The 12819-nt window shown below is 50.4% G+C and overlaps 1 protein-coding gene across 1 annotated transcript; it reads left to right on the top strand.

Moving 5' to 3' along the window:
* The first annotated feature begins 297 nt into the window (after positions 1-297).
* LOC145338654 (proteasome subunit beta type-5-like) lies at positions 298-3816 on the top strand. The gene is made up of 3 exons (XM_080183046.1): positions 298-521; positions 1658-1964; positions 3483-3816. The coding sequence occupies exons 1-3, from the start codon at positions 324-326 to the stop codon at positions 3767-3769; spliced, it is 792 nt and encodes a 263-aa protein (XP_080039172.1). The 5' UTR covers positions 298-323; the 3' UTR covers positions 3770-3816.
* The last annotated feature ends 9003 nt before the right edge of the window (positions 3817-12819 follow it).

Raw genomic sequence — 12819 nt, 5'->3', positions numbered from 1 at the left:
GTGCTTGTGGCTACTTATGATACTATTAAATAGACTTTAAGCTGCCCATTTCCAGCTCTGGCTCTGAACAACAGTGCTCCTGCGCACACCGCCATCTTGACTTGGCTCCTTCTCCCCACCGGCATCCTGTCCGGTCCCTTCCCCTCACAAACAATTTCCGGTTCCTTTCCACAAACGCTATTTCCAGTTCCTCACAGACAACATCCGGTCTTTTATTCAAAACGTCAGTTCCGGTTCCTACCCCATTTCCTGTCCTTTTACCTTCGCCGCCGGCGCCATTTCCTGTCCATTCCCCCACCCTCTGACGCTGTTTCCGGTCTAAGATGGCGCTGGCTGATGTGCTGAGCTGTTCCTCGCTCGGCCTCCGTTCCAAATGGAGCCCGGGGCTGGAGCCGGGACTGGGCCTCCCCCGGGGCCCGGGCCTGGATTTCCTCCTCGCCCCGGGGCAGCAGGGCGCCGAGAGCAGTGGCGCCGGGGAGAGGATCGAGATTTTACACGGGACAACCACCCTGGGCTTCAAAGTGAGAGAAAATTCCCGAGGGAGGAGGGGAGGGGAGGGGGGGGGGGAGGAGGGGAGGGGAGGGGAGGGGAGGGGAGGAGGGGAGGGGAGGGGGGGGGGGAGGAGGGGAGGGGAGGGGGGGGGGGAGGAGGGGAGGGGAGGGGAGGAGGGGAGGGGAGGGGGGGGGAGGAGGGGAGGGGAGGGGAGGAGGGGAGGGGAGGGGGGGGGGAGGAGGGGAGGGGAGGGGGGGGGGGAGGGGGAGGGGGGAGGGGAGGGGGGGGGGAGGGAGGGGAGGGGGGAGGGGGTGGGGGGGGAGGGGAGGGGGAAGGGGGGGGAGGGGAGGGGGAAGGGGGTGGAGGGGAGGGGGAAGGGGGTGAGGGTGAAGGGGAGGAGGTGAGGGGGAGGGGGTGAAGGGTGTGGGGGGAGGGGGTGTAGGGGGAGGGGGTGAAGGGGGAGAGGTGAAGGTGAGAAGGAGAAGTGGGTTTAGAGAGGAGGAAGTGGGAGGAAGGGAGAGTGTTAGGGAAGGGGTAGGGGAGGAATGGCTGAGGGGAATGTGGGGGTGGTGGAGTGTGGGGATGGAGAAAGTTAGAGGGGGCTGGTGTTACTCGGAGTTGGGGGGGGGGGGTAATGACGGGGTTGGCGTTGGAGCAAGGCTGGGTTTACAGATGTCGGTTGGTGTGGAGCTCGGAGAGTGAGTAAGGTTTAAGTTCATCCATTAGTTTCAAGTAAGACTTAGATTAGTACCAAGCAATGGAGTTACTGTGAAAATCCCCTAGTCGCCACACTCTGGCGCCTGCTCGGGTTACACTGAGGGAGAATTCAGCACGGCCTGATGTGCCTAACCAGCACGTCTTTCGGACTGTGGGAGGAAATCGGACCACCCGGAGGAAACCCGCGCAGTCATAGGGAGAACATGCAGACTTCGCGCAGACGGTGACCCGAGCCAGGAATCGAACCCGGATCCCTGCGTGTCAGGCAGCAGCACTAACTCAGTGTGAGGTGCTGAGGGTGATTGAGGGGAAGAGGGAGGATGGGTTTGAGATAGACGGAACGAGGAGGAGAGTCCGATGGTGGTTGGGCTGAGGGGGAGGTTTTAGTCAGCGCATACACTGACACATCATCTCTCTTTCTCTCCACCCCCCCCCCACACACACACAGTTTGACCACGGGGTGATCGTGGCAGTGGACTCCAGAGCCACCGCCGGCTCCTACGTGGCGTCCCAGACGGTGAAGAAAGTGATCGAGATCAACCCCTACCTCCTGGGCACGATGGCGGGCGGCGCAGCCGACTGCAGCTTCTGGGAGAGGCTCCTCGCTCGCCAGTGCCGGATCTACGAGCTGCGGAACAAGGAGAGGATCTCGGTGGCTGCCGCCTCCAAGCTGTTGGCCAACATGGTCTACCAGTACAAGGGCATGGGGCTCTCCATGGGGACCATGATCTGTGGCTGGGACAAGCGCGGGCCAGGTGAGTAAGCGAGGGGAGGCCTGGGCTCGACTCGAGGGCTGGCTGTCAAAACCGTGCTACCTCCACGGTCAACTGGATCTGGGTGCTGGGCTTGGGATCAGCACGGAGATCGTTGTGTAGTGCGTTTGATTCCTGATTTTGATTTATTATTGTCACATAAGGCACAGGGGTGGAATTAAAGTTTATTTATTTGTCACAAGGAGGGCTTAGATTAACACTGCAGTGAAGTTACTGTGGAATTTCCCCTAGTCGCCACACTCTGACGCCTGTTTGGGTCAATGCACCCTAACCTGCATGTCTTTCAGGTTGTAAAGGGGGGGGGAAGCAGGAGCACCCGGAGGAAACCCATGCAGACGTGGGGAGAATATGTAAACTCTAGGCAGACAGTGGCCCGAGCCGGGAATTGAACCCAGGTCTCTGGCACTATGAAGCAGCAGTGCTAACTACAGTGCCACCCCAAGCCATTCGGCCCATCGAGTCTGCTCCGCCATTCAATCATGGCTGATATTTTCCCCATCCCCCATTCTCCTGCCTTTCCCCCCCCGATCCCCTTATTAATCAGGAACCGATCTGTCTCTGTCTTAAAGACACTCAGTGACCCGGCCTCCTCTGCGGCAAAGAGTCCCACACATACCCCACTCTCTGGCTGAAGAAATTCTTCCTCTTCTCTGTTTTAAAAGATCGTCCTTTCAGCCAGAGGTTGTGCCCTCTCTGGTTCTAGTTTTTCCGACTAGTGGATTCACGTGTATTGGGATACAGTGAAAAGTATTGTTTCTTGCGTGCTATACAGACAAAGCATACCGTTCATAGAGAAGGAAAGGAGAGGGTGCAGAATGTAGTGTTACAGTCACAGCGAGGGTGTAGAGAAAGATCAGCTTAATGCGAGGTAGGTTCATTCAAACGTCTGACAGCAGCAGGGAAGAAGCTGTTCTTGAGTCGGTCGGTACGGGACCTCAGACTTTTGTACCTTTTTCCCGATGGAAGAAGGTGGAAGAGAGAATGTCCGGGGTGTGTGTGGGGGGGGGGTCCTTAATTATACCGGCTGCTTTTCCCCGAGGCAGCGGGAAGTGTAGACAGAGTCAATGGATGGGAGGCTGGTTTGTGTGATGGATTGGGGGCTACATTCACCACCCTTTTGTAGTTCCTTGTGGTCTTGGACAGAGCAGGAGCCCAGACCGAGCTGTGATCCAACCCAGAAAGAATGCTTTCTATGGGGCATCTGTAAAAGTTGGTGAGAGTCGTAGCGGACATGCCAAATTTCCTCAGTCTTCTGAGAAAGTAGAGGTGTTGGTGGGGGCTTTCTTAACTATAGTGTCGGCGTGGGGGAACTAAGACAGGTGATCTGGACACGTAAAAACTTGAAGCTGTCTACTTTGTTCCCATTGATGTAGACAGGGGCACGTTCTCCTCCTCTTGAAGTCGATGACTAGCCCCTTTGATTTGCTGAGATTGAGGGAGAGATGATTGTTGTGATTACTGATGTGCTCTAACCTGTCTCTCCTCTCTCTCTCCCCTCAGGCCTTTATTACATCGACAGCGAGGGTAACCGAGTCTCGGGGCAGGTTTTCTCGGTGGGCTCGGGTTCGGTCTACGCTTACGGCGTGCTGGACAGGGGCTACCGAAGCGACATGAGCCCCCGCGATGCCTATGAGCTGGCCAAGCAGGCCATCTACCACGCCACCTACCGCGACGCCTACTCTGGAGGAATAGTCAGCCTGTACCACGTCAAGGAGAGCGGCTGGGTGCGCATCTGCCGCGATGACGTCATGGACCTCCATGACAAGTACAAGGCGGGGTGCGCCTAGTCTGTGGGGGGGGGGAGCGGTGTGCGGGTTTGGGGTGGTGGAGGGGTTGTGCCAGCCCAGAGTGCAGTAGTAGGACTGAGGGTGGGGGGGGGGGGGGGATTGTGTGTCCGGCAGTAATAACTCCGTGGAATTGCTCTCCAGTCCCCTGGGTGTGTGTTTGGAAATGTTCGACTGTGGGAGGGTGACTGGGAATCTCCACTCCTCCCTCCCTCCCTCACTCCCTCAGCTGTTTGACCCAGGGAGTACTGCTCCCTCGCGGCTACTTCAGAAACACTCAAAGCAGGACAGGGACTGAGAGCCTCTCGCTCCCTTCCCCCACCGTCCCTGAGCTCAGGGCTGGGGCAGGCGGGGGTGGAGTGCCTTGGTCTGTTTGCTCAGGAATTGGGGGGGCAGTAGGGAGGGTGAGGGGGGGGGGGGGGAGACACAGATTGTGGTGTCTCATTGTACCCGTGCTGTGACCCAGTTTTGCTGAAATGTGGGAAGGGGAGTTTGGGTCCTGATAATAGGCAGTGGGGGCTGGGGGGAGTGTTTCACAAAATTATCTTCGTGGAGAGAGGTAGTAGATTCGTTAAAACAAACCAAGACTTGGGTGTTTTATAGTTGCACCTTTGCAAGTTATCTTTGAACAACTGTAGTTGTATTTTCTTTTTTGCAATGTCAATAAACTGTTAGAGTTAAAACTGTGTGCGCGCGCGCGCCCAGGTTATAATGGGCAGTACAATTGATGTCTGCCAGGCCTTTGACAAGGTACCGCATGGTAGGTTGTTGCATAAGGTTAAGTCTCACGGGACCCAAGTGAGTATCTAAATGGATACAAAATTGGCTTCTTGACAGAAGGCAGGGTGGTTGTAGAGGGTTGTTTTTCAAACTGGAGGCCTGTGACCAGCGGTGTGCCTCAGGGATCGGTGCTGTGTCCACTGTTATTATTTATATTAATGATTTGGATGAGAATATAGTTGGCATGGTTAGAAAGTTTGCAGATGACATGAAGATTGGTGGCATAGTGGACAGTGAAGAAAGTTATCTCCAATTGTAACGGGATCTTGATCAATTGGGCCAGTGGGCTGACGAATGGCAGATGCAGTTTAATTTAGATAAATGCGAGGTGATGTGTTTTGGTCGATTGAACCAGGGCAGGACTTACTCAGTTAATGGTAGGGCGTTGGGGAGAGTTACAGAACAAAGAAATCTAGGGGTACAGGTTCATAGCTCCTTGAAAGTGGAGTCACAGGTGGACAGAGTGGTGAAGAAGGCATTCAGCGTGCTTGGTTTCATCGGTCAGAACATTGAATACAGGAGTTGGGGACGTCTTGTTGAAGTTGTACAAGACATTGGTAAGGCCACACTTGGAATACTGTGGACAGTTCTGGTCACCCTATTATAGAAAGGATATTATTAAACTAGAAAGAGCGCAGAAAAGATTTACTAGGATGTTACCGGGACTTGATGGATTGAGTTATAAGGAGAGGCTGGATAGACTGGGAGTTTTTTCTCTGGAGCGTAGAGGGGTGATCTTATAGAGGTCTACAAAATAATGAGGGGCACAGATCAGCTAGATAGTCAATATCTTTTCCCCAAAGGTAGGGGAGGCTAAAACGAGAGGGTTTAAGGTGAGAGGGGAGAGGTACAAAAGGGTCCAGAGGGGCAATTTTTCACACACAGGGTGGTGAGTGTCTGGAACGAGCTGTCAGAGGCAGTAGTAGATGGGGTATAATTTTGTATTTTACAAAGCATTTAGACAGTTACATGGGTAAGATGGGTATAGAGGGATATGGGGCAAATGTGGGCAATTGGGACTAGCTTAGGGGTTTGAGAAAAGGGTGACATGGGCAAGTTGAGCTGAAGGGCCTGTTTCCATGCTACAAACCGCTATGAAATCTATACTTCCCCTTGAAGCCTCAAAGCTTCTGTAATGCAATAGAAATGTCCCCAAGGTGCAGTAAGTCACAAGTGATTTCGGTGCTGAGCTGCTGAAAGATGTGGGCGATAGGGAACGAGAACCTCGGAGACAGGTTAGCTTAGCAAGAGTGGGGAGGGAGAGAGACATGTTCGGGGAACTAAACCTGCCACAAAGAACCCAGGCAGCCAAACCCACAGACAACAATGGCACAGCAAGGTTCAAACTGGCTGAGGGTCGGATTTGAGGACCCGTGACCTTGGTACAGTTGGGGGGTGGGGCTGGAGGAGGTGAGGGAGGGCGGTGGGGCTGGAGGAGGCGAGGGAGAACGGTGGGGAGGGCTGGAGGAGGCGAGGGAGAACGGTGGGGAGGGCTGGAGGAGGCGAGGGAGAACGGTGGGGAGGGCTGGTGGAGGCAGGGGAGGGCGGGGGGGCTAGAGAGGTGAGGGAGACTGGGAGGGTGGTGGGTGGGGCTGGAGAGGTGAGGGAGACTGGGAGGGTGGTGGGGCTGGAGGAGGTGAGGGAGGGTGGGGTTGGGGGAGGTTTATGGGTCTTAGATTCGATATTCCACACGGCTGTTAATCTACATTTTACTGTTCTCGACAGAATTACACAGGTATAGTTATACTCTCATATACGTGGGCTGCTATTTACTTTTTATATACACAGGGACTGCTATTCTGTATAATATACACAGGGACTGCTATTCTGTATAATATACACAGGGACTGCTATTCTGTATAATATACACAGGGACTGCTATTCTGTATAATATACACAGGGACTGCTATTCTCTATAATATACACAGGGACTGCTATTCTCTATAATATACACAGGGACTGCTATTCTCTATAATATACACAGGGACTGCTATTCTCTATAATATACACAGGGACTGCTATTCTCTATAATATACACAGGGACTGCTATTCTCTATAATATACACAGGGACTGCTATTCTCTATAATATACACAGGGACTGCTATTCTCTATAACATACACAGGAGCTCCTATTCTCTGTAATATACACAGGGGCTGCTGTTCTCTATAATATACACAAAGACTGCTGTTCTCTGTAATATACACAGGGGCTGCTGTTCTCTATAATATACACAGAGACTGCTATTCTCTGTAATATACACAGGGGCTGCTATTCTCTATAATATACACAGGGGCTGCTGTTCTCTATAATATACACAGGGACTGCTGTTCTCTATAATATACACAGGGACTGCTATTCTTTATAATATACACAGGGACTGCTATTCTTTAAAATATACACAGGGACTGCTATTCTCTATAATATACACAGGGACTGCTATTCTCTATAATGTACACAGGGACTGCTATTCTCTATAATGTACACAGGGACTGCTATTCTCTATAATGTACACAGGGACTGCTATTCTCTATAATGTACACAGGGACTGCTATTCTCTATAATGTACACGGGGGATGCTATTCTCTATAATATACACGGGGGATGCTATTCTCTATAATATACACAGGAGCTCCTATTCTCTGTAATATACACAGGGGCTGCTGTTCTCTATAATATACACAAAGACTGCTGTTCTCTATAATATACACAGAGACTGCTGTTCTCTGTAATATACACAGGGACTGCTGTTCTCTATAATATACACAGGGACTGCTGTTCTCTATAATATACACAGGGACTGCTATTCTTTATAATATACACAGAGACTGCTATTCTCTATAATATACACAGGGGCTGCTGTTCTCTATAATATACACAGGGACTGCTGTTCTCTATAATATACACAGGGACTGCTGTTCTCTATAATATACACAGGGACTGCTATTCTTTATAATATACACAGAGACTGCTATTCTCTATAATATACACGGGGGCTGCTGTTCTGTACGGAGTACACGGGGGCTGCTGTTCTGTACGGAGTACACGGGGGCTGCTGTTGTATACATTTTAAGGGGGGGGCACGTATTCTCTATCATATACACAATGCACTGAAATCCTCTCATTTGCCTTTTTACTGCCTGTTGCACCTTCACGCTTGCCTTTCGTGACTGGTGCCCCAGGACACCCATGTCCCGCTGCACACACTCCTCCTCTAATCTACAGCCCGTCAGATGATAATCTGCCTTCCTTATTTTCATACTGAGGTGGATGTTTATCTGCATGCCTCCGCCATGCATTTACCCACCCATTGTCCAAATCATACTGAAGGATCTCTGCTTCCACCTCACAGCCCTCCCACTCACTCAGCATTGTGTCGTCTGTACATTTGGGGATATTACATTTAGTTCCCTCATCTAAATCATTAATATATATTGTGCACCGATCCCACTGGTCGCTGCTGCCGTTTGGAACGTGACCTATTTATTCCTACTCTATGTTTCGTGTCTGCCAACCAGTTTTCTATTCGTCACAATACCCTGCCCCCAATCCCGTGTGCTTTAGTTTCACACGCTAAGCCCTTCTGTGGCAATTCGTGAAATATCTTCAAGTCCAAATATACCACATCCACTGACTTCCCCTCATCAAGCCGCCTAATTATATCCTTGAGGAATTCCATAGTAGCCTTTGTCCAAATATTGATGAACGAGCTGAGGTCCAGAGTCAAGGAGGTTTACAGCATGGAAACAGGCCCTTCGGCCCAACTTGTCCATGCTGTCATTTTTTTTAAACCCCAAGCTAATCCCAATTGCCCACGTTTGGCCCATATCCCTCTATACCCATCTTACCCATGTAACTGTCTAAACATTTTTTAAAAGACAAAATTGTACCCACCTCCACTACTGCCTCTGGCAGCTTGTTCCAGACACTCACCACCCTCTGTGTGAAAAAATTGCCCCTCTGGACCCTTTTGTATCTCTCCCCTCTCACCTTAAACCTATGCCCTCTAGTTTTAGACTCCCCTACCTTTGGGGAAAAGATATTGACTATCTAGCTGATCTGTGCCCCTCATTATTTTATAGACCTCTGTAAGATCACCCCTCAGCCTCCTACGCTCCAGAGAAAAAAGTCCCAGTCTATCCAGCCTCTCCTTTTAACTCAGGTGACAGTGACTGCCCTCCCCTTGGTATCGAGGCAGCTTTTAACTGAGTGTGGTTTCGAGGAGTCCTGGCAAAACTGGAATCAATGAGAATCAGGGGAAAACTCTCCACTCTCTGGAGTCATACCTGGCACATGAGAAGATGGTTGTGGTTTGTGGAGGTTAATCATCTCAACTCCAAGACATCACTGCAGGAGTTCCTCAGGGTTAGTGTCCAAGGCCCAACCATCTTCAGCTACTTAATCCATAAGACACAGGAGCAGAATGAGGCCACTCGGCCCATCGAGTCTGCTTCCCCCATTCAATCACGGCTGATATTTTCCCCATCCTCCATTCTCCTGCCTTTCCCCGATCCCCTTATTAATCAGGAACCGATCTATCTGTCTTAAAGACACTCAGTGACCCGGCCTCCTCTGGGGCAAAGAGTTCCACACATTCCCCACTCTCTGGCTGTAGAAATCCCTCCCCATCTCTGTTTTAAAGGATCGTCCCTTTACCCTGAGGTTGTGCCCTCTGCTTCTAGATTTTCCTACTAGTGGAAACATCCCTCTCCACGTCCACTCTATCCAGGGCCTCGCCGTATCCTGTAAGTTTCAATAAGATCCCCCCAACACACCCCCATCCTTCTAAACTCCAACGAGTACAGACCCAGAGTCCTCAATCGTTCCTCATACGACAAGCTCTTCATTCCAGGGATCATTCTTGTGAACCTCCTCTGGACCCTTTCTGAGGCCCAGCGCATCCTTCCTTAGGTACGGGAACCAAAACTGCTCACAAATGGGGGTCTGACCAGAGCCTTATACAGCCTCAGAAGTCCATCCCTGCTCTTGTATTCTAGTCCTCTCGACATTAATGCTAACATTATATTTGCCTTTCTCACTGCCAACTGAACCTGCACGTTAACCTTAAGAGAATCTTGAACAATGATTCCCAAGTGCCTTTGCATTTCCGATTTCCCTAAGCATTTTCCCATTTAGAGAATAGCCTCTGCCTCCATTTCTCCTTCCTGAAGATGCACTGTTGAGGATTAACCCAAATAACGCACACAGAGTACTCAAACCTTTCATTGTTTTAATTACTTGTGCACAAGTGAGGACAGAATACAACGCAAAGCATTGCAGAGTGTTGGTTCATACGGAAAATGCAATAGTTTTGGTTCACCGTGCTTGCTTTTTGGAATTTTGTTATTGAGAAGGGTCTCATCTTCGTCCTGTTGCCAAGGTTGGAAGCAGTGTTTGTGGAACTAACACAAGATTTAGTCGCTTATCCTGAGTATATAAGCGTTGGCCTCACTGAAGGCCTTGCTTGGCTAATAATCATTTTCCACTGCTTGCTTGAGTTGTTTTTCATAACTTAATTTTTCCAGCTCCTGCAATTTGGAGCTGCTTTTAACTATAGTTTGACTATATTGCTTTAAAATCATAAAATCCCCACAGTACATAAGGAGACCATTCAGCCCATTGGGTCTATACCGACCACAATCCCACCCTGGCCCTACACTCCCATAACCCCATGCATTTACCCTGCTAATCCCCCTGACTTCAGGGTCAATTTAGCATAGCCAATCAGCCTAACCCACACATCTTTGGACCGTGGGAGGAAACCCACACGGATACAGGGAGAATGTGCAGACTCCACATGAGGTAATGCATTTTGGAAGGTCAAATACAGAGAGGAAATATACAGTAAATGGCAGAACACTTAAGAGTATTGATAGGCAGAGGGATCTGGGTGTACAGGTACACAGGTCACTGAAAGTGGCAATGCAGGTGGAGAAGGTAGTCAGGAAGGCATACGGCATGCTTGCCTTCATTGGCCGGGGCACTGAGTTTAAAAATTGGCAAGTCACGTTGCCGCTTTATTGAACCTTAGTGAGGCCGCACTTGGAATATGGTGTTCAATTCTGGGTCACCCACACTACCAGAAGGATGTGGAGGCTTTGGAGAGGGTTACAGAAAAGATTTACCAGGATATTACCCTGGTATGGAGGGCATTAGCTATGAGGAGAGGTTGGAGAAACTTGGTTTGTTCTCACTGGAGGTTGAGGGGGAGACCTGATAGAAGTCTACAACATGATGAGGGACAGAGTGGATAGTCAGAAGCTTTTCCCCCCCAGGGTGGAAGAGTCAATTACTGGGGGGGGGGGGGCACAGGTTTAAGGTGCGAGGGGCAAGGTTTAAAGGAGATGTACGAGGTGGGGTTTTTTTACACAGAGGGGGGTGGGTGCCTGGAACTCGCTGCCGGGAGTGGGAGCAGATACGATAGTGAGTTTTAAGAGGGCGTCTGGACAAATCCATGAACAGGATGGGAATAGAGGGATACGGTCCCCGGAAGGGGAGGGGGTTTTAGTTCAGTCGGGGGCAGCATGGGTCGGTGCAGGCTTGGAGGGGCCGAACGGCCTGTTCCTGTGCTGGAATTTTCTTTGTTCTTTGTCCACACAGTCAGTGACCCGAGGCTGGAATTGAACCTGAGACCCTGGTGCTGTGAGGCAGCAGTGTTAACCCACTGGGCTCACCATGCCTCCCTTTTGAACTGAGCATCCTTCATCCTTCAGAACAAACCAAATTAAATATTTGGCCGTAGCTGGAATTATAATTTAATTTTCACACATCCAACAACATCGATCTTACCGGCTCAACTAATTAAAGCCTTGGACACTTACTAGTTCCTTCCCCCCTCTGCAGCAATTTCCCAGCTAATAGCACCTGTACACACTCTGGGGGCCCTGTCACAGTCGGCCTCCACACTCTGCCTTGTAAATAAAGATTTATTTATTTTCCCTAACCTTCAATAACCTGAAAATGTCATCGTTAAATCAGAGGAACCCAGGCTTGAATTTTAGCAGTCCAAACATTACGCCCCTCTGTTACGTCCATTCCCAGGGGTCCCCAGTGCGTCTCACTCCTGATTATTTCCAGAAGAACCTGGCCTCCTCTCTGGAACCTCAATGGAAACGTTTTCTCGGAAAGAAGTCGGAGAAAAAGAGCGTGAATGTGGAGCAGGCTGCCACAGGGAGTTGGTCAAGGCGTGGATATATTTAAAGGAACACTGGATAAACAAACGTGGGGGAAACTAGTAGAAGGAGATGGTGATGGGGTGAGATGGAGAGGTGGTGGGAGGAGGTGCGTGTGGACCAACACACACCAGGTAGGCTGAACAGCCTGGTCCTCTGCTCCTGACTTGGCAGAAAGCAGCAGGGAATGAAGATGGCAAATAGAATTTTGTCCTTCACTGTGAGAGGGATGGAGTTTAAAAACAGCGAGGTTATGTCAATAAAAACATAAGAAATAGGAGCAGGAGTAGGCCATCCAGCCCCTCGAGCCTGCCCCGCCATTCAATAAGATCATGGCTGATCTGTCATGGCTCAGTTCCACATTCCCACCCTTAATCCCCTCTCTTATCAAAAACCCATCAACCCGCGTCTTAAAAATATTTAGCGAGGCAGCCTCCACCACTTCAACGGGCAGAGAATTCCAGAGATTCACCACCCTTTGAGTGAAGAAGTTCCTCCTCAACTCCGTTCTAAACCGCCCCCCCTTTATCTTGAGGCTGTGCCCTCTAGTCCTACTGTCCTTTCTGAGTGGGAAGAGTCTCTCCACCTCTATCCTATCCATCCCATTCATCATCTTATACGTCTCAATGAGATCTCCCCTCATTCTTCTAAACTCTAACGAGTACAAGCCTAGTTTATTCAGCCTCTCCTCATAGTTCAACCCCCTCAACTCCAGTATCAGCCTAGTAAACCTCCTCTGCACTCCCTCCAAGGCCAAAATATCCTTGCGTAAGTGTGGCGACCAAAACTGCAAACAGTACTCCAGCTGCGGCCTCACCAGTGCCCTGTACAGTTGCAGCAAGACCTCCCTACTTTTATATTCAATCCCCCTTGCTATGAAGGCCAGCATCCCATTCGCCTTCCTGACCACCTGCTGCACCTGCAAGCTGGGTTTTTGCGACTCATGCACGAGGACCCCAAGGTCCCTCTGCACCGTCGCCTGCTGCAGTTTTTCGCCACGTAAGTAATAGTCCTTCCTACCATTATTCCTACCAAAGTGGACAACTTCACACTTGCCAACATTAAATTCCATTTGCCAGTTCCTGGCCCATTCGCCCAGCCT

Source organism: Carcharhinus amblyrhynchos, unplaced genomic scaffold (assembly GCF_965287045.1).
Source record: "Carcharhinus amblyrhynchos unplaced genomic scaffold, sCarAmb.v2.hapA chromosome_131, whole genome shotgun sequence".
NCBI classification, from domain to species: domain Eukaryota; kingdom Metazoa; phylum Chordata; class Chondrichthyes; order Carcharhiniformes; family Carcharhinidae; genus Carcharhinus; species Carcharhinus amblyrhynchos.
This window is presented reverse-complemented; position numbering and strand designations above follow the sequence as displayed.

What these genes read in the sequence shown, in the direction of transcription:
- LOC145338654 (XM_080183046.1), top strand. Translation starts at nt 324, where the DNA reads ATGGCGCTGGCTGATGTGCTGAGCTGTTCCTCGCTCGGCCTCCGTTCC. An exon ending in CAACCACCCTGGGCTTCAAA is followed by an intron (nt 522 to 1,657) that starts GTGAGAGAAAAT and finishes ACACACACACAG; the next exon opens with TTTGACCACGGGGTGATCGT. An exon ending in CTGGGACAAGCGCGGGCCAG is followed by an intron (nt 1,965 to 3,482) that starts GTGAGTAAGCGA and finishes CTCTCCCCTCAG; the next exon opens with GCCTTTATTACATCGACAGC.